This window comes from Haliotis cracherodii, unplaced genomic scaffold (assembly GCF_022045235.1).
Source record: "Haliotis cracherodii isolate W230 unplaced genomic scaffold, xgHalCrac1.p SCAF_2, whole genome shotgun sequence".
Lineage (NCBI taxonomy): Eukaryota > Metazoa > Mollusca > Gastropoda > Lepetellida > Haliotidae > Haliotis > Haliotis cracherodii.
In genome coordinates, this window is record NW_027266275.1 from 6,382,829 (window position 1) to 6,406,413 (window position 23,585).

The window sequence follows — 23,585 nt, forward strand, 5'->3', positions numbered from 1 at the left end:
TACCAGCAGTTTTGAAATAACTCGCAAAACTACTACAAATTCAGAATAAGTATCTCTCCATCCCGAACTTCGACTTGGCTGAACTTGACCTATTTCATTCTTCTTCTCTGTCTATGGCTGCAACAACCATGAAGAGTGTCGGAATATGTGTTTGGAGCCGCGACATGTGACTGCTCATTTTTGTGTCAGAGTGAATGTTTTACCTAATTGTTTGTTTGCCTAACGCCGAAATATTCAAGCTTTATGACGGCGGTCTGTAAATAATCGGGTCTGGACCAGACAATCCAGTGATAGACCTGATGCGCATCGATCCACGCAATTGGTATACGATGACATGCATCAACCAAGTCAGGGAGCCTGGCCTTTCGATCCCGTTAGTCGCTTCTTTCGACCAGCATGGGTTGCTGACCTTTGCTGTCCCGATCGTCACGGGTCTTACTTAACTGTATGTTTCTGATTTTGATATCATCATGTTTGACCAAATGCAGGTGTGCGGTGGACCCGTGAGGGCCCAAACATGAGCTGGAGTTCCGATATCGAACGTATATAGTTTTAATAGTTGTCAGCAACCATTGTTTCACGGATCGATAGGACGGCTATCGATGTAGTCACACGCAAGGTTCTGTATGATAACGTTTCAATTGTTAATTTTAAGGTATCTAATTGAATTTGTCAGTGAGAATCCTTCCCTCTCAGGTAGCTACATATAATTTCCTCACCTGGCTAAAAGGACCGGGTTCGATTCCCACATGGGTAAATTGTGTGAAACCTAGTCGTTGTGTCTCATGTTGGGAAACCTCTGAGTTATTGCTAAAAGTAGCGTGAAAGCCTATCCTGTGTCATGCAAGTGGTGAGTGGACAGAGCGCCCGGAGAGCGGAAGGTCCGGGGCTCGATCCCCGGCCGCATCATACCAAAAGACGTTAAAGGTAGGTACCTGTTGTTACCATGATGCTTGGCACTAGGGGATATAACAAGGACTGGTACGGTCAGCTCGGAGTCAGTATACTGAGCCTGAGAGGATATTCATGTTTAACTGTGGCACAGTATCTCAGTAGGATAGCACTAAAAAACTGGCATCAATGCGGGCGTGTACTGCCAGCCACGCACGCACTCACACATATGCAGTAATCGTGAACACATTTCATCTCACCTCGTTTTGCTGCCTTGCCAACTATGATTCTCTGTGTAATCTCTGTCAGTTTCTCCCGCACCCAAATTAGAATCCTTAGACGGCTTGTCAGTACATAAAACTGTGAGTGAGTGAGTATAGTTTTGCGCCGCTTTTAGCAATGTTCCAGCAATATCACGTCGGGGGACACTAAAAATGGGCTTCACACATTAATATTGTACCCATGTCGGGATTCCGAACCCGCGTCTTCGGCGTGACGTGCGAACGCTTTAACCACTAGGCTACCCACAGAGTAGAGGTGATGGCAAGAGATGTTTTCGAAAGAAAAGTACAGAAATATGCAGTGTATGTTGCGATTTTAAAAAGCACAACTCTACACAGGCAATTTTGTTGTTTTTCTTGTTGTTTTAGTTTACGACACAAATATTACAACTATATGACGGCGGTCTGAAAAGAATCGAGTCTGAACCAGACAATCCAGTGGATGACACCATGAGCAATGTAGAGATACGATGACATGCATCAACCAAGTCAGCGAGCCTGACCACACGATCCCGAAAGTCTTACAAGAATAGTCACCTCCTATGACAAGCATGGGTTGCTGACAACAAACTCTAACCCGGATCTTCATGGGCAGGTTGAGCATACGACCTCAAGAGCCATAACCTGAAACCTTCACATGTAACCCTGCAAGTCCGTTATGTACAAATATATTCTATTTTGCAAAACATTACATGAAAATCAATTCACCCATTGTGTATCTAGAACATTGAGAAACATTAACAGTGAAATTCCGTGGGTTTATTGAATATAATATGTGTTCGAGATAGGATCATGTCAGAACTATATTGTCTTAAAAGGGCGTCATGCCCTACCGGCTGGAGCTTATGGCCAGGGATAGGTGGTGAATCTGTGTCATATGTGAAGGTGACATACTGCGTCGTTGGGGATCATTAAGGGCATGTTTGATATGCATCTAAACATTTGAGTTAGCAGACAAACACAAACATCGACTGTGACTGCAAATTGGTCCAGGTCCAATCGTCATAGTTTTAAACAACACCTTGAGTAAATGGAGTTCGTATTCGCGAAGCTACTGGTGGCTTTAATTCTTATATCTCACGAGAGAACATGTGTTTTTTGTATTCTTAAGGGATACGGATCTTTCCCACAAACCACAACAATCGTTATTCAAATTTGCATCGATTTCAAGATGGCGGCGTTTAACGTCTGCTTGTCAATTGTCATTGCGTTGCACCTGATAAAGAGGCGGTCGCAGGTGGACTGGAACGAACAGGCTAAATTATTGATAGGTTTATAGGCAGGAAACTTTATAGCTTAGTTTGATTGAGTTTCTAAACCCAATTCCAAATGGCCACAAGGGCCGCTATTTGGCATCAGACGTGATGTACACAGAGATCACTCATCACCTGACAACAGTCGCACGGGACACTCCCTCATGTCTGAACGTTGGCACTGCCATGTGTGTCGGATTCAGGGACATGAAAAGAGAATGTCGATTTAAGGAATGGAAGTGTATTTAGTTCGAGGTTGACGAGTGTCAACTTTACCATCAGTGCCATACGTGTCAGTGAACATTGTGATCGTTGGATCCAAGATTGAATACAAGATGTTTTAGAGAACAAAGCGACATCTAAATGTTCATTGTTTTAATGAATATATATACCTATATATTGAATAACGGGGAGTAATTCAGATTTTTAAGAAGAATTAAGTGAACATTTGGAAGGTTGATTGAACTGGAGATATAAAATGCCCCATTGTGCAAGTTGCTTTGAGAATCTCTGGTTTCTTACCAAAGAACTGATTGTGGGAGAAAACATCGACAAAGCCGTTGAACCAGTGATGCTTCATAATGGATGTTCGAGTCTGGAGCTGTAGTATGTTCCTCGTCCACATGGCGTAAAACTTCCGTTTTCCTAATGCCGACTTGTTGCTCACCGACGATGGTTACAATCTGCAACTACTCCACCCTCATCCTCTCCGGTAACATCGTCGTGTTGTTGATCGTTGCCGTTACGACAGACTACTGGCAGTATCGAGGCTTCAACCTTGACAATATCACCAACTATATGAAACCCCTGGAAGGTGTTGACGTCAACATTCCCGATGGCACATCCCCATACAAAGTAATCACGACAATGATGTCCAAGCCGGAGAAGAACACGTCACTGACCAACCACGTTGCCGAACATTACCACTCGCCCATGTACGTCAGGGTCTTTGACAACGGCAGCGTTGACAGCAAGGGTCACGTTAAAGACGTAGTCCAAGTTTTTCTCTTCTCTCAATACGGGAATTTGTTCCGCGACTGCGACAATCTGACTGGTAGGTACTAACTAAACTACTGTTTTCTTCTATTTTATATATATTTATATCACGTTCCGTAGTATACGATACCACTGTGCTGAGTTGCGTCCCTAATATCCCAGTGTCCGCTGATCGGAGGTTTCAATTTAAGATTCATTTCTACTGTTTCTACACGGTATTTCTACTGTTTCTACACGATATTTCTACTGTTTCTACACGGTATTTCTACTGTGTCTACACGGTCTGTTAGCATCATTCCCATGATCGCTGGAGCCACCATACGTGGAAGTAGAAGTGTCTACGACCTACATCCCCGTGCAAAAAGAGTATACACTTCAAAATCGGATTTTACCAAAAAGTTACAAACGTTTTTTAAAACGTCACTTGGCTGAAAACAGTCGCCGAAACACTGCAAAACTAAGGTCCAAAACTCAACTATGATACAAATACATCCCATCAAAAAACATTTCCTGTTTATTTCATTTTTTGCCATCATCAAACATGGGTGTATACTATCTTACGCTAGCAGTTTACATCACTTTTTTTAATTCCTTCCATTGTAAGCTGACACACAATGATGAGTAAAATAAAGTCCAACTCACCCATTTACCCATTCACTGATAAACTGCATGTTTCTTCTGTTCTTTTGTTTCGTATTTATATAAAAGTTTATTCGGTGATTTCCCCAGTGTAGCACTTGTGAACGGGCGACATTACTTAGTTTTCCCAAACATTTCGCTGGCTTGGCGTGATATGACTGCAAAATATTGTAACGTTAGTGTCGAACGTATGTTATTATGATTGAAGTTTAGTTTTATTTAAACAATAATTATCCTTTCTTCTTGTGCGTGGAATTGTGGATTAATTGTCCTGAACCTTTTTGCAAATAAAAGCAACAAAACCCTTTCAGATTCATAAGAAATCTCTTTCCATTGCCCACTGTACGATTTGACCATATCATGAGCATGTGTTTATGAAAAACAACCAAAATAATAGGGATAATACGGGGTGATCGTAAGAGGATGAGCGCATCCTGACCCACACCAGCAACAAACACATGGAAAGGAAAGTAAAAATAGGGAATTGCATCGGAAATAATTTCAGTCATTGATGGGTCAACTTTGGAAATGGTCACATGAATACCATTAGACGTTTCTGAAGCTCTCCTGACGCTCTTTGAAATTTTGTAGAAAGAGCATGCTCAATTATACCCCAGAAGTTGTGAAATGTAGACACAAAAGGCCTGAGCTGCTGGAATATCGGTGGACATAAAGTGACATTTGACTATTTGAATTTTGAACTTACCCCTCGTCACACAGTCGTGTGGAAAACATGTCGTCAAAACGCATATGATAACATATATTATAACGGGTATATTGACTTATATAAGCCTGCATGGTGGTCCTATGCATATTGATACTATTTTTCCTTCAATATACAAGAATGCAATACAATACAATACAATATAATACCAGTCTCGACTTATCAAATGTACAAATGATCAATCATACAAAGGAAACATTGGCTACATGTATAATGTGTATCTATCAACGAACGCCTCCTCCAGTACACGAACACAAACGCACACACACACCGCACGCACGCACGCACGCACACACACACACCGCACGCGCGCGCGCACACAAACACATCGCACACACACACACACATACACACACAACCCACGAGATGTTTCCATCAAACCATCTACCTGCTACGTTTCTATTTCTGTCACTCTGATGTTAAACATTAAAGCCTACGCTTTCGTATCACATACTTTGAAGTGAACAATCATTTGTATTCGCATCGATCGTCACCTAGTTTCGAATTAAATATTAAATTTGCAATAACGACCGTGTTGTTATTGTTGTTTGTTTTCCCAGGTAACAAATAATCAGTGGAAATTATTCATGCCAACATGGTTAGGTTTTGTACCGATAATTCAATCCATATTGTCAGCGTTGTTTATTGAACCGCAACGGACGTGTGGATTGAATGACAGCAAGTTTCACACTTTCTAGCAGTATTCTATACAGCATGTACCTAAAGTACCACTATGACAAGACGATTTGGATCTTTCTTTGTCTGAGGTCGTTGTAAGATGACCAGGGGGAGGTGTACCTTACACTGATACTGGTCTTTTAGATAGCCTAAGGGTTAGCTGCAATACAATGGGCGACTTCATGGTCAAAGCGAGTGAAACAATTATCCAGATAAAGTGATGAAGTGTTAATTGAAATACATTTTCAGCTCCCCTGGGAGTATAGCATTCACGTACCTAGGCGACAAGGTTCTGAAATATAACTCAATACGATCTCATGATCACAGTAGTCAGAAGAGGCCTTATCTCTTAATAGTGTGTGTTTGTTGGTTTACGCCACACTCAGCATTATTTCAGCTCTATGACGGCGGTCTGTAAATATTTGAGTCCGGACCATACAATCCAGTGATTGATATCATCTATCGGGATACGCTGACATGCAATCAGCGATCCTGACCAACCGATCCCGTTAGTTGTCCCAACGAGAAATATGGTCGACTCTTACGACAAGCATGGGTTGCTGAAGACAAATTCTAACCCGGCCGAATCTTCTCGGTTGTCATCCCTCTTAGGAGTCCATGAAATAACGTATAAACCACAAGACTGTGTATGATACGGCCCTTGCTCCTTTTTTCTAAAGCTGGATGCACTGTAACCTCTCTACGCTACGACACACTCTCACATATCGATATGTCTAATGGCTAAGTGTTTTGGTCTCGGTTTTGTCACAAACTCAATACATCATTGATCGACAACTTTAAACTAGTAGGCAAAACAGCACGGGCGTTGTTCATCATACCACCAGAAAGTGATAGTCGAATCAGTTGTGCCTGTTGTAAACTGCTATAGTGATGTATATGCATTATGGCAACAAGACATGGATTCTCTGGATGGGAGGCGGTAGAACAAGAAATCGATTGATAGTTAGGGAGATTAGTGGTGGGTGTGTTGGGTAGTTGTGGTTGGGGTGGGGGTGGTCATAGTAGTCGTGGTGCTGATAGTGGTTGTGTTGATGATGATGGTGGTGGTATGGGGATGATGGGGGAGGGGATATTTTGGTGACGGTGGTGATAGAGCATATTAGTGAGTGAGTGAGTTGGGTTTAACGCCGCTTTTAACAGTATTCCAGTTATATCGCGGCGTGTCAGCTTAATGTGGGAGGAAAGTCCGAAGTGATGCAGGTCTCAGACGTTTACCACTTCGGTGAAACCCACAAGCACTGGTATGGTGCTGACAAACCTAGAAACATAATCGGGGCAAACCAGAATTCGAACCCACAATCATAGGTTTCTGGCGTGCCCAAGGGACGCAACTCTGCACAGCGAATCGCGGCGCCTTAGACGACTGGGCCACTGGTGATCCCTAGTGCATATTATGATGACGGTGTTGTTATTGGTGGTTGTGGTGGTTGGTTTTTCTGTTTCGTTGTGTCAGATCCTAAAATTGATTCTTTTAGTTTGTAACCACTTTATCAACAATAACAAAGTGGAATGATATCTTCTAAAGCTTAAAATGACACATATCACGATTGTCCGTGTTCTTCCGTCATGAGTGAATTCTCTGGGAAATCAAATATTGTTTACTTTTACGTAACAGTGTAATAGCATTCAGATTGCAAATGCAAACATTCACAAGCAAACGTTTCAATAAAGGCTAAACAGGTCAATTTCAACACACAGCGGCTTTCATTCGCAGTTAATTAGCTTGTCCTTTCTTATCGCTATTGCTCCAAAGGCGGCGTGAGACAATACTCACTCACCCACATACGTATTGCCTGAACCTAGACAGTTTCTTCATTTAAACTTTGCATTTTAAAGTTTATTTAAATGTTTGTCCATTGTATATTGTTATGTGTAAACATCAACACAACTGCATCAAGCGAGCTGCTTAATACCACCTTAAACCCTCCCCCGTTGGGACCCCCCGTCTGGCGCTCGGCATTAAAAGGCTAAAACAAGGACTGGTCGGCTCGGAGTCAGTATACTGTGTCTGAGCGGGGTATTCATGTTAAACTGAGGCATGATATCTCAGTGAGCTAGCATTATAAATCGGCATCAGTCCGGGCTAGTACAAGCAGCCACACACACACACACACACACACACACACACAAACACACACACATGCACGTCGCTATATAAGTGCAACAATCTTGGACGCGACGTTAAACCCAATTTCACCTCACCTCCCCTCCTCCGTTGCAGTTCACACATAAAAAATACATTTCCAACATACAATTGCCACAGGTCATGCACCTCACGGTGGTATATACTTGGCACCGTACATCTGCTGCTGCTGTGAAGTAATATCTTGCGAAATGCAGAAACCGTTTCCGTTGTTTTCAAATGTAAGGTGTGCAAAAACTGCTACTCATATAACCTTAGGACAATGCTTCAAACAAAGCGCATCTGGTTATTTCTAGTTCCCGATTGTGGACAAAAACATTCCTGATTGTATAATCGGTATACAGCTATAGGTTCTGCAATTACCTATTCATGTGCAGTTACTTGGTTGATGATTTTTATCTTGACCCGTATCTAAATGTTTAAATGTGGTCGTCATCATTATTTTCCCTTTTACGCCCAGCTGAATCTGTTTCATATTTATTTCCCTTTTTGTTTTTTAACGCCACACAACGTAATATTCCAGCTATATGACGGCGGACTGGTAAATAATCGTATCAGGATCAGAGAATCCAGTGATTGATATGATGAGCAACGATCCACGACGTTGGGGATACGATGACACGTAGTCAGCCAAGTCACTGAGTCTGACCATTAGATCCAGACATAGCCACATACCATCAGCTTATGTTTCTAGGGATCAAACCGGGACTCCGCACTGTCGGTTCTCACAACTTGAATACTGCGAAGCTTTTCTATGTTTCCCCATACGCATCTATAGCTATTATCACAAAACCTGCTTATTACTGATGTTGTACCTGTATAAAAAAATATCGTATATTATATTTTAAGTCGAAAACCTACTTAGCCTGTGTATATGATATCATGTGAAGTTTCCACGTCAAAGCCAGTCTCGATTATTTCCCGAAACATATTCCATTGGGCGTAAACGGCAAACTTGTGGCGAAAGTATATGAATGGATAACTGAAAATCAATGAAAAGAAAGAAAATGAAGAAAAAACGTTTAATGAAAGAGGAAATGGATGGTTCACTTTTCCAAAACCGCCCTCTCCGGATATGATGGTACTCAGTTCAAGTCCAAGAATCGCCCTTATAATGATGCTGTCACCAGACTCCTTTCTTCAATCTACAATCTGTATCACATGACTTGTACCCTGACACATCCTGGACAAGTATCCCCTTACACTTTGCATATACTATGAGATACATGTTCCATTTTTCAGATGGTATACGCGACCAGTTGAAGATTAAAAGAATCCGACCAGAGAAGTGCGTGTTGTTTATGTCGAGCCAACCCGTCCCAACAGACTCTAGTATACGTATCCCGGACGCACTTAGTAAGTAAATATTATACATCAGAATGTATTGGGGTTTTTTTTTCATTTGCGTCTTATTGATATTGGTTGGACCTTTTGTGGTGTTGTCGGAGCAATGAAACTTCCCTTCCTTAAACACCCTAAACACAACCCCTAGTTAATTCCCTTGAACATACATATAAATGCGTTGTTTCTGATCATTTGGAACCTTTAATCTTACACACAGAATTCTAGCATACGCTGAGAAAAGTCAGAGAGTTTTATCTTCGCTTCGACCCATCCTAGTGAACAAAACGTAGAAAAGCGCACATCAACAATCATAGTCTCGACTAGATCCGTTTCTAGACTGACATTATGCAGTTTACAGCAATATATGAATTTACCTTAGTATCCATTTGACACATCTTTATAATAACCTTTCAATGATCGGCTAGCTGATCAATGATGACTAACACATCCAACCGCCACAGGTTCACTAACAACTTCGGAAATCATTCTTTTATCATGTCGGCCATTTTTCCGGTTTGTACTTCATGTAAATGTATTACGACGCGCTGTCATTGTGATTGACAAACTGAGGTAGTTCTTAACAGACCTTTCTCATCTAATGAAGATATTATTTGAATACATTCCTTGTAAACAAACAACAGATATTCCTGCAAAGCAATCTGAGCATAAATACACTTATGTCACCTCTCTTTTGGGGGAACTGTTTTATTCCGCGATACAGCTGGTTGTTTTATTACTGTCAGTGTAAACATGAAGTCACACGTATACATATCTAGCGCTACATTCCTCGAGGTTAAAATGGTGAGATAAAAACATTACAAGAACTGACTTTCACTTTGTTTGAGTTCATTGGAGTATGAGCCTTTACAGAGTGAGGGCCAAACATTGAAGGTTCATACTCCAATGAACTCACACAAAGTGAAAGTCAATTCTTAATAAAATACTTCCATTATTTTACAAAACTTACAACATTGTTATTATATTGCTTCAAACAATATTCTTTTTATTTGCAACTTTTGCTTTACATAAGTATGTTTCATATTTTGTAGGGTTAATGATCATTTTTCTTCGTTTTATTTCTGTGAACCCTAAGAGTATATGTTGCAAAGTAAAGATAATTTGCTATCCAACATTGTCATGTAACCATTTTCCTAATCTGGTCCATACGGTTTCATGTAAATGCAGTCATAACAAATGTGGAATATTATTTCATCTGCATTATCGCACAATAAAATACTTGATGGAGTGTTGACCTATACTTGGCCTTCCTATACTTCACTGAAATCCAGACCGCCTCCGTGGTCTAGTGGTAGAGCGTCCGCCCGGAGAGCGGAAGGTCCGGGGTTCGATCCCCGGCTGCGTCATACCAAAAGACGTTAAAAGATGGTACTTGTTGTTACCCTGTCTGGCGCTCGGCATTAAGGGGCTAAAACAAGGACTGGTCGGCACGGAGTCAGTATACTGTGTCTGAGTAGGGTATTCATGTTAAACTGCGGCATGGTATCTCAGTGAGCTAGCACTATAAATTGACATCAGTCTGGACTAGTACAAGCAGCCACACAAACACACACACGTACATACAGTCGCTATATAAGTGCAATAATCTTGGACGCGACGTTAAATACCATTTCACCTCACCTCAATGAAATCCGAAAACGTTACATCGACTTTAGCTAAATATAAGTAGAAGACCGAGTTTCCGAGGCTTTACTGTGATGAGTTCATACTGGTAGAATTCTGAGGATGGTGCTTGCTTCATTTCTTCAGAGGTTGAGGTAGCGGCCTTTTGTACAGCAGTCATGTCCATCCTGTGTCTTGCCACCAGTTTGGCAGCGGGCAGTCTCGGGTCGTTGTCCAAAAGTCACAGGTACATGACCATCGCTTCCGGGTTGGCCCTGATAGCAGGTTGGTATATGTGTTGATGTTACAGCTGTTGTGTGATGAATATGGTCGGTATGTAAATGTAAAGTTATATTCTGTCCGTTGGTTTCACTGCAGACTTATATACGTCGAATAAAGGTACAGATTGTTTCAACCTGTGTTCCCGCTGTAATTCCTACATACAGTATATCCCGCAAGCTAAGAGCCGTAAGGCAAAAAGAGAAATGTCTTAGTTGAATCATCATGGACGTAATTGTCCAGGAGGTGGGTTCGGGGAATTTCATTTTAAAAGAAAAAGTTATATAAGGTGCTGAGAAAAAATTAATTTTCCTCAGGTTTTACCCCCCAAAATAGACCGTTTACTTAACATGGTGGATGGTCTGAGTTGTAAATGTAGGTGAAAAAAGTATGTTTGACTTATTTGTTCCGAGAAAAAGAATTATGCTTTGAAGTGCTGACTAAAACAGTATTCTGTCTTAAACAAGAAGGGGCGGTCGGGTAGCCTAGTGGCTAAAGCATTCACTTGTCACGCCGAAGACCCGGGTTCGATTCCCGACATGGGTACAATGTGTGAAGCCCATTTGTGGTGTCTCCCGCCGTGATATTGCTGGAATATTGCTACAAGCGGCGTAAAACCCCACTCACTCACTCACTTAAACAAGAAACCCAGGCCACCATCTCAGGACTATTTCATGGCCAGTCCCACGTGTATTCTGATCCATCGTCGCCGTTTTTCTCACCCAAGTCCTACTGTAATCTGAGTTAATTAGCAGTTTGTTTTGGACATATCGAGGAATAATTGAATTCTTTTTACAAATGCTGCATTACACAATAGGAATAGCTGGGGGTATTTTGATGATAATAAATGTTGCTGAAACGAACACTTTTTATGTTCTTGCTGTGGAATTATGACGTTATTTAATTTTTAATATCTTCAACTACTATAATCAATAGTGTTAAAACCGCCTTACAAAGTTTCCTATCTATGTACATGTAGATATCTTGATTCAAAGGTATTCAAGGCAATATTTCTGTTTTTGCCTTATAGCAATCATTCTCATCACCTCAATTGCTCTCTTCAACGGTAAAACTAACTTACAGTGGAAGGGAGAATTATTACCTGGTTTGAAATTCCCGCACAAGGAACTTATATTAGAAAACAAGATTCATTCCTACGGATGGTCGTTTTTCCTCGCCTGGATTTGCGTGGTCCTGATGTTCACGTCGTCGTTCTCCTGGCTGTACAAGGCGCAGTATCTGCTGTTACCGGAGGGGGACGAATTTACACAGCTGTACCAGGTGCTCCGACAGAAAGAGGACACGAAAAGGTCAAGGGTCAGTACCCAGTGTGTTATTGACGAGGAGGAGGAATACGCTGCTACTAATTTTGAATGTACAGTGTGAAACATGCGATTCATTTGCGGTTCTGTCATACCATATTGAAATGTGGCTTAAGAACTGTTTGCTAACATGCACAGACGGACGGACGGACATATATATATATATTACACAATTATAGTGGTTAATAATGTTTTGGGTTTCCCCCATATGAAACTTTCTTGACGTGTGGTAGCGTCACACGTCGTGAGAAGCCACATTCATTTATTAAACCTATCATACATTTTTTGTCACATATATAACTTTTATAGAGCTACGTATGGATGGTCACGATAGACCGAAATGTAATTATTTGTGTCAGTATTTGACTAAAAGTATGTGTTTCAACACATCGGAGAGCAACAGTGACATATATGAAACGATTGAGACCAACTGTTTAAATCTTTTTTTAAATAAATTACCTGTGTGTGGTCACAGGTAAATGTTTGTGATTCATGGTGTTTTGAACAACCACCGTCACGTATCGACATGCTCACTTCCGTGTCTTAGTAAACTTTAAAAGGTGATCACGATATTTATTTCTTTGACGCAAAATGAAAACGAGGTGTACGAATAGCTTCAATGTCTCTGATGAATAGCTATTTTGGTCAAGAATTGACATTAGCAACATTTGATTAATGGCCGTTATCCCATCACATCACAATTGTCGAGAGATTTAACATGTTCAGTTTTGCATGTCGAACTTCTAGATGCGGGATCCTTAAACGCCGTGCTAGCCACACGTTCATTTTTCACTGGGGACAACTCGTTTTTTCTGCCTTCCTATCATTTGCCGATTCGAATTCACCTTATATATAACATGTTAAGTTTTGTATGTCGAACTTCATGATGCGGAATCCTTAAACACGGTTCTAGCCAAACGTTCGTATGTTCCTAGAGACAACTTGCTATTTCCACCTTCCTATCATCATTTGCTGATTCGTACGTTAAATTCTGGTTTGGTTTATGAATAAGGCTTCTAAGGCTGATTTTCTATATACAATGCATATTATGCTATCTGGTTAATAACAATATTAAATATCACGTGAATTGTAAATGGCTAAAACGAATCAATGATTACATTTTCACATGCTACCTTTTTGTGAATAAAATCTTCAAATACATTTGAATGGTGTCTTGTCTTCGCGTCACAAATGATATAAGCTAGCTTGATGTAATTACTTCCTGTAATAATCAATAACAGCAAATGGCACGCCGCGACATCTACATAATTTATTCAAACTTCTTAGAAAGACACATTTTGCTTTCAGCTAAGCATTTCAATCAATGTTACACCACCAAAGGCCTAGTCAAGTCATTCCACATGTTGTTGTGGACATTAAAAGGAAGTTCCTTAATATGACACTTTACATGTTGCGCGATACTATCCCATGCAATTTTCATCACAAGGATTTTTACACCGCCTTACCCACTGGCATTTACTTTAAGGGTTCGGGAGGTCAGGCTTAGAGACTCGGCTGACAGTGCAGCGTCGTGCCTCTGCGAAGTGAATTATTGTCATGATACTTATCACAAGATTGTATGGTCCAGACTCGACTGTTGAAAGCCCACCGTCGTATGGCAGGTGTATTTCAGGGTTCGGCGTTAGGCCAGAAAAAACAACCGTATTTTTACTACAAACTGTGTACAGTGGCGGGTGCTCGTGGTAGAGCATGACAAGCGTACCATCGTGAACACCTGGTCAAATCTGTGATTTTCAGTGATCAATTATTATTATTTTCATCAGTATTTTGCCTTTTACGGCCTGTGGAATTTGTTTTGGCAGATATTCGAGACGGATAATAATCTGGAGTTTTTTTTAATAACTGAAATACTGCTCAATGCAAGAAGGTTCAATCAAAAAATAACAAAAGACATTATTCCTCAAAACAATTTAATAAATGGTACGTAAAAGAACTATCTGAAAACGAGACATTATATCAGGGTTTGATCTAAATATGACACAAAATGAGAAAATTGTAAACCTTATTTTAGACGTGCGAGGTTTAACGAGAGACTAATGAGCTGTTGCCCGTATTCATTAATGGTGTGACAGTATCAGGCTACAAGTCTACCGACACGTTTCCGCCGTCTCCACCAATATCAGCGGTAATTAATAGCTTATGTAAATATGATCAAATATTATGATGTCGTTCCCTTTAAGTGGGACCTTGTCTCAGATGTGTAATCAACTTTTACACGAAGGCCTATGTTATATACAAGACGTGCATATATGTACATTGTACACGTGTTTCGAATATAGAGACTCATAAGGACACTTAACCCTAGTTAAGAAACGAACATTATATATTGAGTACATGTGTTGACACATTACAGGAGCACTTATTAACGCGCGTTAGTGTCATTGGTGTGCAAAATGGGAAACTGAAGTATGACAATATCACATAACGATGCAAAAACATGCAGAAAACTATGTACACAAACACTCAACATTATCAGAAACAACATAAAAAGTGTGACAATCCAAACCATTTTGACCAATATGTTTGAGAACAGTTTGAACACTGTCTCTATCCACGTCAGCGTGTAGTAAATGACATTTCACTGTAATTCATTCGTAGACGAGAGATGATCTCACCAGTCTCCAAATAAAAACGTATTCATACAAAAATGTATAATAATACTACATTTCGGTTCGTGGGTTCAGTAGTCACCGAACATACATGTATTAAATAGTAACAAGATAACTGCAGCACCGTGTAAATCTCATAACCGGTACAATGTACAAGCCTGTACATTAATACAATATAGGACTACATTTGAGCACCAGTATAGGCTAATAATTGTTTAGAGTACAGTGGCACAATGGTATAAACAATCACTGAGGGGATATCAGGCACCGTAAACGTTTTTATGCATTCATAATAATAACGTCTGAATTTCAAAGCAAAACGCTTGCACTAATGAAATGCAGAAAACAATTCCCTACGTATTCTAATCCCTTGGCGGTGTAATAATCACCCACATAATCTGAATCTGGAGTTCGATACAATCTAAAAATCATTCCACAATTGATGGTCATTCATAATGTGTAACATTAAATTGTTGAGAAGGCTATATTCAGTCGTATCAACTGTTTATATATGTCATTACACTAGCACCATTGGGATGGGGTTATTATATCTTTGGCACTCTTTTTGGTAAAACATTAGTTTTTAGACACCAAAGACTGGGAAAAGATTAATTGAATTGTCAAATAAAATAACATTACATCAGCTAAGAACTAAGATAACCAGGATTGCATTAGTATTCCAAGTGTTAGTGGGACGTTGCATCTGGATGTGTGTAGCTGCATGTTTAAAATGCATAGCTACTGTAAACTAGCACCAGGTATCAGCATGTAGAACTCCACAATATGACGTAGCATATTTGAGCATAAATCTTCATCAATTGCACTGATGGGAATCATATCGGATATTAATAAGCCAAATCACAGCTATCTTTGAACATACATACATACATGTAACTCAAATATATTATTTTCATTACACGGATACGTATATTTCTAGTTATTTTTTACGATATAATTTTCACGTCGTTTAGCCATTAATCTCCGTTTAATCCTAAGCTTTCTCTTCTGTCTCGCCATACGGGTGAGGCGTCTGTACGCGGCCCCCGAGCCCTTGAAGCAGGACATGCAGCACATATTCCTGAAGCCAGCAAACCGGCATTTCTTCACTGATGCGTACTTGCAGAATGAGTATTTGTCCTTCTTGCATGACGGTGGCAGCTTAGGAACTGAAAGGAAGAAGGAATTACTTTGGTGATCAAAAGAAAAAAGGATGCTTCGCAATAGATAAGTGAATTATATCATTTCTTCATTTAGGAGACAACCGTGACAGTAAAAAGAGGTATGAGGATACGTGGATATATGTTGTGAGCTACATGACAACGAAACTCTCCACACATCATTCGTGAAAAAAAGTGCTCGTTGTCTCAACGGAACTAGATACTGTTCTTAACGTTACAAGCCTATTGTTCTCATTAATGCTGCCAATAGTTTGTGAAGAGGTCCAGCGGTGGTCCAGTTATATTCATTTACATTTCGACTTTGTACATGTTGTTCTTCAGAAAAGTAACTGTGGGATTTATCATTTATGTCACTACAAGTCATCTGTCGTAGCTGTGTCCATTTTCAATACTTATCCAAAATATGGCCCGCTTGTGTAAAAGGCGCATTTCGCAGTGCAGGAATCGCTTTACGCCATTTGAACTATTTCCTCGCATCGACTGCATCAGGATCCGCTGGTGGTGAGTTCGTGTTTCAGATTCGTACTGGCGAACTAACTTACCAAAACTAATATTCAACATATAACTAATCCTGCTGTCTATCTAACTTCTTCCCGACTCACAGCAGGGGCCTTTGCTACATATCTTCTCTGCAGTCGGTATATCCTCATCACAGACATCGTCCTCGCTCCAGTCGTAGAGGTCTCCGCACCACACCTCTCGTTGCTGCATGCCCATCCCACACGTCTTGGAACACTACGGTGGGAAACAAGTCAAGTACATTGCACTTCAAAATCACGTAGAAACGTGCATAGAGACACTTAAAACCAGCATACGATTTGCTAACTTCACCAGCTAAGAGGGCTGTGTTAGGACATTCGGTACCATATAATTTGTATTTCAAAGCACTTGGAAGAAAGCTGCTCGAATCCAGATCGTTGATTCTGGATCACACAAAACGAGCTGGTGTCTGTTAGTAAGTACCGTAAGGTTAGTAACTATATACAGTAACATCGTACTTCACTCCACTCCCCGAAACTCCAGTTTAGAATGCAGGGGAATCGGTTACACTCCACTGTCTCGTTAGGTGGCGCCACCTTCTCGCAAAAGTGATGGGGGACGTATTCAGTTGAAGCATTTGGGTAGTTCCTCTCACAGCCGTACATCTGAGTCTTGTAGCCACTGTTTCCGCACGTCGTGGTGCACTCCGAGAAGTTGCTGAACATCGCCCAAATGTACCTGACGTGTGACACTATTGATACTGAATTCATTTTATTTTTAAGGGTTTTTTAAGTTGTTAATTTCTTTTCATCAAAAACCTTGAATTCCAGCTGTCTACTGTCTCAACAAACTGCGGTATCTACATGTAAAAATAGATTACATGTAGTGATGTGAATCACCGCCTTTCAGGTAATGAATAATCTGTTTGACAGAAAATGTATAAAATAAATGTTTGTATAAACGTGATCACTTAGTATATTTTATACAGTGTTTGTTTTTATGATGTGTTTAGAAAGATTACATGCAAAGGTACGAAATAGTATAAAGAATTCGAAGAATGAAAGACTCAGAATATTTTGACGACTAATGTACGTATTCGGCATATCATATTTAGCAATACTTTATGGGACAACACGCGTCATGTTTCACTCTGCAAGGTATAGACCAACTACGATAAGAATGTGCGAATCCAATGACATCAGACAAACAGTACATGAACCATCGCGTCTTTTAGATGGGGAAGTTACCGTATCTGGTCACAAGACTCTCTGTGGCATGTGGCCTGGTCTTGTCGCGGTAGGTCCAGAAAGCTGCACATCTCGTCATTCAGTTTCTCGTCAGTGTTTTTGTCGAAGCACCCGTGCATGATGGTCTGAACTCCTGCAGTCATCGACACATGCTATATACTACACAAAATAATTTGAATGAACACCCGATTAATAAGATCCGGGGAAGAATAGATCTTCAGCAACCCATGCTTGCAGTAAGAGGCGACTAACGGGATCGGGTGGTCAAGCTCGCTGACTGTTGATGCGTGTCATCGTATCCCAAATTCTCGGATCGATGCCCATGACGTCCATCACTGGATTGTCTGGTCTAGATTCGGATTATTTATAGACCACCGTCATATAGCTGGAATATTGCTGTGTGCGGCGTTAACCAATAAACAAACAACCAAACAAAATATGTATCACTATCGTTAATCTGTCATAACCAACCATCACATGTTCTTTAACTTATTTTGAGTATTATTAAAGCACTTTTTAACACAGACAAATTAAGTGAGACAACACCACAGATCGCCATATGAAATGTCTTAAATGACCGTAGTCAGTGATTGGTTTGGTGTTTAAGCCGCTTTGAACAATATTCAAGTTACCAGTATATCAAGGCGTGGGGAAACCCACACGGACGAGTTTGGGGTAAAATTCCATAACGATAATGGTAATATCATCGTAATTCTTTTCAAATTCTTCTCTTCAATTTGTCATTAAAAACACTGACCGAACTGTTCCAAACATTCTAACATATGGGGAATATGGCATGGTTGTCTCCCTTAGAAACTGTACAGTTAAATCTCTATTGAAGTGAAATATAGTTTTTTATTAGGTTGTAGCTTCAGCATTAGAAATTGGCACTAGTCCTATGATCCTTGTCAAATTGTCCAATAGTTAAGGTATCATAAGGACTATTAGAAGTGTGCCCTTTATAAAGGGTTTTGCTATATGTTATCATTAAAAGGACGAGTGAACTAAAACTGTTACCTTCTATCGCTGAACTTGTCACACATTAGGAAAACATATTCTCCCTAGTAGGTTATTTGTTCTTGTTTAACGCCGCACTTAACAATATATGGCGGCGGTCTGTAAATAACTGAGTCTGGACCAGACAATCCAGTGATTAACATAATGATCGACGATCTACGCAATTGGGAAACGATGACATGCATCACCCGAGTCAGTGAGGCTGACCACCCGATCCCGTTCTTCGCCTCTTTCGACAAGCATGGGTTGCTGAAGACCAAATCTATCCCAGATCTTCACGGGTATAGTAGTTCATTATATTGTAACATAACTCTACGCCTGGAACCAATAGGATAACATTAAATAATTACATTAAATCATTTGGGTAGGATATTTCACCCTTTTAATTCTTATACACAAGAAATACTCGTCTACACGATATATCATAATATACAAATATATTACCTGTGCCACAGGTAACAGAACAATCCGACCATTTCGTAAATTTCCACTTATACTTAGTTTTCTCCAAAGTGTGATCGTCTTTGTTAACTGTGTAGGTGTAGCTGATGGAGGCAGGTGCAAGGTGGCCTGCTGGAAATAGCTGCAATCATACTGGTTCATTACTGAGCTAATCGGTCAATGAAGGACACACGTCGACATCAGTAATGGGGGTTCTCTACGAGATAATACTTAAACTAATAGCAACAACAAGAGCAATGACATTAGTCTAGAAGATCAACATTGGATTTACGGTTTTGATTTTCAAGTAATCATCAGTCATTAAGCTTCAGCTGTTAACCTGAACGTTAATAAACATAATAATGTATCATTTAGTCATTGGGTTTACTTATGTATGGCATATAACATATTCTTGTTTCTCATCATCCCACACCAAAAAACTATATGTTTAAATTGTGTTTTCAAACCAATTTTTTGGTTAAAGTCTCATGTTAAATAAATATTAAAGAAAAATTGCGTCATTCGCGTTTGCAGTTTCGGGTAGTACATATGTTGCAGCCAAACAATTTCCGAGCCTGTGACGGGATCCAGATTCGAATCATGGACCTTCTGATCCGAGGGTGGACGCCTTGTTCACATGGCAAAAGGGATTAACCCATTTGAGCAAGCTGACAAGGTAAGGATGTCATCTGTTGGATGACTCCACGCCCTGCTACACATACGTTGTACTATATACTATACTATATATTAAAGATACCGACCAGCCCGATATGTTGATAAAAGAAGATGAGAAACAAGAAAACATTTTCTTTACTAGATGAAAAACTAGTCCTCATTATAAGGATGAAAACATATAGGAAATATTTTAATATCTTTACAGACATGCATGTATTCTACTGCTCTAGGTAATGCTAGCTAACTGCGCAAAGCAAAGTTTCGCTGATATTGTTAAGCATTGCAGAGACTGGAGAGAAAGAAAGACTTTACAGATACCATAGCCACAGAACGGAAGTAAGTACAAATGCAACCATTGATTAAAGATACCCATGTAGGAAAGAACTACCGGTAGCAAGAAGTGCCAGCACCTGATAGAGACTAGAGTGTTAGCAGCAGCTGGAGTATATTTGCAGTTATATATAAAAGTAAGCTGAAGAAATGGTAGCTTTTAAGAGACAGGTACAACCCGTAGACATTATCTACACCTCATAGGCCTCATGATAGATACATAGCGCTAGCAAGATGGATTATAATACGACGTATGGCCGAGTACAGATTTGAAGCCTCTGTCGAGAGAACGAAGCGATAGCCAGACAATGTGCAGCCAAGAGAGAATCTAGAGTGACTACTATATATAACATGTAAAGAATGTTTTCCAGATATTAAGGGGTCAACTTGAGAAAAACGTGGTGACGCTAGCCTCCCTATCATAACTTAAATATCTCATCAAAATAGGACAGCTACCCTTATGATGAATTGGTTACCATCTTTCTGACAAACGCCATACACTGGACCTCTTCTTGATGTGCGAATTATTTCTGAACTTTTAAAGTTCAATATTCCAAAACATCAGAACAGGTACATCAATTCAAGTCTCCTTGGAACTATACTGGATTTTAAATCATTAGTGACACTTCTAAAACGATAATTAACCATGACAAGTAAACACCTAAGCCCATCTTCAATGACATCTTCAAATACAAACTTTAAAGTTACAACTTGTTGCTCAATCCCAACAGCACTTTGCTTATCCAGAAACGCTGAAGAAATAACATATCCTTTAGCCTGAATCGATGGAACACAAAACTAATTGAAAGACAAATATTGTGAATATGCAGCATGAACATACTACTTCTTCCTACTACATCCCAAAGATGGCCTACCTCAGTCAACCCCGACACATGAAACGCCAGACGAAACCAATAGAATTATCCAACTGTATGACGAATCTCCTATTTTTGAAAACATGGCAACCAACTGACCATAATCTCCAAGTTTTTCTTCAAAGGCCCTCTGGAAACCAGACTTTCGTATGTTTGACCCCTTGCGTATGTGAAGAGCGTCCCCTCCGCCACGAGCTGCTTCGAGTCTTCCTGCTTCCCGTTGCCGTTCATGTAATAGTCGCCTCGTTGTGGATCCTTCATAGCTGCAAAAATACAAGGATATTTTTTACACGAAAAGATGACATTGGTTAGCCTCACATTTTTCCGACGGATCTGGACCAATCAGATTTCATATGTGTCATCGCGTCTGACATAATGAGTACTTCAGGCAATCGGTTTACGAAGAAGAGTGTGTAACGTCTTATTTAATGGAGGATGTATCGTAATTGACATTTTGGGAAATTTTGGATACGTATATACTGAAATATTGGATAAGGTATATATGAGTAAAAAACAAACGTGGGTTTACTGAATGTAAACCGCTTTATACTCTGGATAAATGTTCACTTCCGGTATTGCACGCGTTCAAGCAGATTTGTTACCCGTAGAGATCCGGGGTAGAATAGGTCTTCAGCAACCCATGCGTGCTGTGAAAGGTGACTATGCTTGTAAGAGGCGACTAACGGGATCGGGTGGTCAGGCTCGCTGACGTGGTTGATGCATGTCATGATCCCAATTGCGTGGATCGATGCTCGTGATTGTCTGGTCATGACTCGATTATTTACAGACCGCAATCATATAGCTGGAATATTGCTGTGGGCGGCATTAAACAACAAACACACAAACATCAAGGAGGTTTGTGTAATCAGTTTACACATAGATTGAGTAATTACCCAGAAAATGCGGCGATTCTTCCGTTTTGGTGATCTCAACATTCCGGGCTCCATGTGGAAGGAACACAACCTGTTCATATTCATCTTCTGAAAGTCAATACATGTTTGAAATAAGTCTTAAAGATCAGAACAGTAAGTGCCAACGTACCATAAAACATTGTGCTCTTTCTGCAAGAGTGTCGTTTTTCTGTTTTCCTTGGGTAACTTTATGTTTGATTTCTTCACAAGTTTTACATGCAAGTTCTCATAGCTGAGTCCAAAGTAGTATTGTGTTACCTTTAGTGGGCTTTCTGATGAACTCTCCTGTAACAGTTTTACAGAATGAGTTATCTCCACCACAGACACCGCAGTTATCACTCTTCTTTGTTGAGTTCATCACACCGTCACACCCAACGTCCTGTGTTAGAACGCAAATAACAAAGATTTACATACAGATGTACTATACGTGAAACACATGGTAATGAATTTGTAAATATCAATTCCCCGAAGTTAAGCAAAAACATTTTGTGGTGACCTTCCTTATTTCTTTTGACACTTATAGAGTGGCGGGGTAGCATAGTGGTTACAGCGTTCACTCGCCACGCTGAAGGACCTGCTTTGGTTCCCCACATTTGTAAAACCATTTATGATGTCATCCGCCATGATGTTGTGGGAATAATGCCTCACAATACTATCCCACTCAGTCTGACAATTTCACTATTTATCAAAATCCACTGGTTGGACCAGCGCTAAACGTTTAGTCAGTCAAGCGACGTTTACCCACTTTCATGACCGATTTCACATGTTATATCATATCAACCCCTCCCGCTCCCTTTTGCCATGGAGATGACAGGACAGATCTAGAATCTGCTACAGGTCGATACGTTCGGCAACGCCGCTGCTTGATTTTTACCAATAATTGATGCCATTAATAAATTATTTAAAGATGTGTTGACGATTACCATTGACGTTTTCACAACAGACAGTCTGAAAGGTTAAGTTGACGTCTTAAGTAAATTGTTTCCCCCGGTATTGTATACATATTGATGTATTTGACTGAATATATTCTCAAGGTCATGGTGACACATTGATCTCACACAACTGTGACACGCATGGTCACCTCCATTCACTAGCAAATGCAAAGTTGATACTCACAAAACATTCACCCAGTACGCAGATACTGAAGTCGTTGTCGTATGTACATGGCGTGCCATCCTCGGTGTTGATGTCGATGGTGACGGCCTCTCCAGATCTGTCCGATTTACACGTTTGTCTACACCAGTCCGCCTCTGAAAGCAGAACACATATACACTAACGTCAAATAAGGGTACGAAACATTTCACTCCAATCATTTAAACCCTTTCCTGTTGTTAACCGGTCACAGACACACCTTTAACACTCGGTACTGATTTATATTTAGCATACTTGATATCGTGTGTCCGAGTCTGATTCAAGTCAGAATCTCTTATGGATTGCTTGCTTTCTCAGTTTAACTGCAAATGCCTTGGCACACCTGAGAAGTACCATGATAGAAAAGACGCCCTACACATCATTTTTCAACTACTCGTTTCGGCTGACGTTCAACTGTTAAAAGTTCGATGCACACTATATGTCCATTTCCCTACACTCATGTCCATGCCTACACATGT

At 40.3% G+C, this 23,585-nt stretch overlaps 2 protein-coding genes across 3 annotated transcripts in view; one reads left to right on the forward strand and one right to left on the reverse strand.

Annotated features, from left to right (window-relative positions):
- Positions 1 to 2,588: 2,588 nt before the first annotated feature.
- On the forward strand, positions 2,589 to 12,337 carry LOC139468950 (uncharacterized). The gene is made up of 4 exons (XM_071251097.1): positions 2,589 to 3,479; positions 8,869 to 8,982; positions 10,738 to 10,875; positions 11,900 to 12,337. The coding sequence occupies exons 1-4, from the start codon at positions 3,011 to 3,013 to the stop codon at positions 12,253 to 12,255; spliced, it is 1,077 nt and encodes a 358-aa protein (XP_071107198.1). The 5' UTR covers positions 2,589 to 3,010; the 3' UTR covers positions 12,256 to 12,337.
- Positions 12,338 to 14,114: 1,777 nt separating this feature from the next.
- Positions 14,115 to 23,585, reverse strand: part of LOC139469609 (A disintegrin and metalloproteinase with thrombospondin motifs 3-like) — a 48,528-nt gene continuing 39,057 nt past the window's right edge. For both annotated transcript variants that reach the window (XM_071251823.1, XM_071251822.1), the window contains 9 exons: positions 23,092 to 23,225; positions 22,234 to 22,354; positions 21,958 to 22,044; positions 21,164 to 21,327; positions 19,188 to 19,326; positions 17,727 to 17,859; positions 16,998 to 17,217; positions 16,602 to 16,734; positions 14,115 to 15,987 (listed from right to left, as the gene is read on the reverse strand). In XM_071251823.1, the coding sequence (XP_071107924.1) occupies positions 15,755 to 15,987; positions 16,602 to 16,734; positions 16,998 to 17,217; positions 17,727 to 17,859; positions 19,188 to 19,326; positions 21,164 to 21,327; positions 21,958 to 22,044; positions 22,234 to 22,354; positions 23,092 to 23,225 (1,364 nt within the window). In that variant the 3' untranslated portion in view covers positions 14,115 to 15,754. The remainder of the gene's footprint in view (positions 15,988 to 16,601; positions 16,735 to 16,997; positions 17,218 to 17,726; positions 17,860 to 19,187; positions 19,327 to 21,163; positions 21,328 to 21,957; positions 22,045 to 22,233; positions 22,355 to 23,091; positions 23,226 to 23,585) is intronic.

Excerpts from the sequence above, each read along its gene's own strand:
- LOC139468950 (XM_071251097.1), top strand. The coding sequence starts at position 3,011 with ATGTTCGAGTCTGGAGCTGTAGTATGTTCCTCGTCCACATGGCGTAAA. Across the intron at positions 3,480-8,868 it reads CGACTGCGACAATCTGACTG|ATGGTATACGCGACCAGTTG; the intron begins GTAGGTACTAAC and ends TCCATTTTTCAG. Across the intron at positions 10,876-11,899 it reads CGGGTTGGCCCTGATAGCAG|CAATCATTCTCATCACCTCA; the intron begins GTTGGTATATGT and ends TTTGCCTTATAG.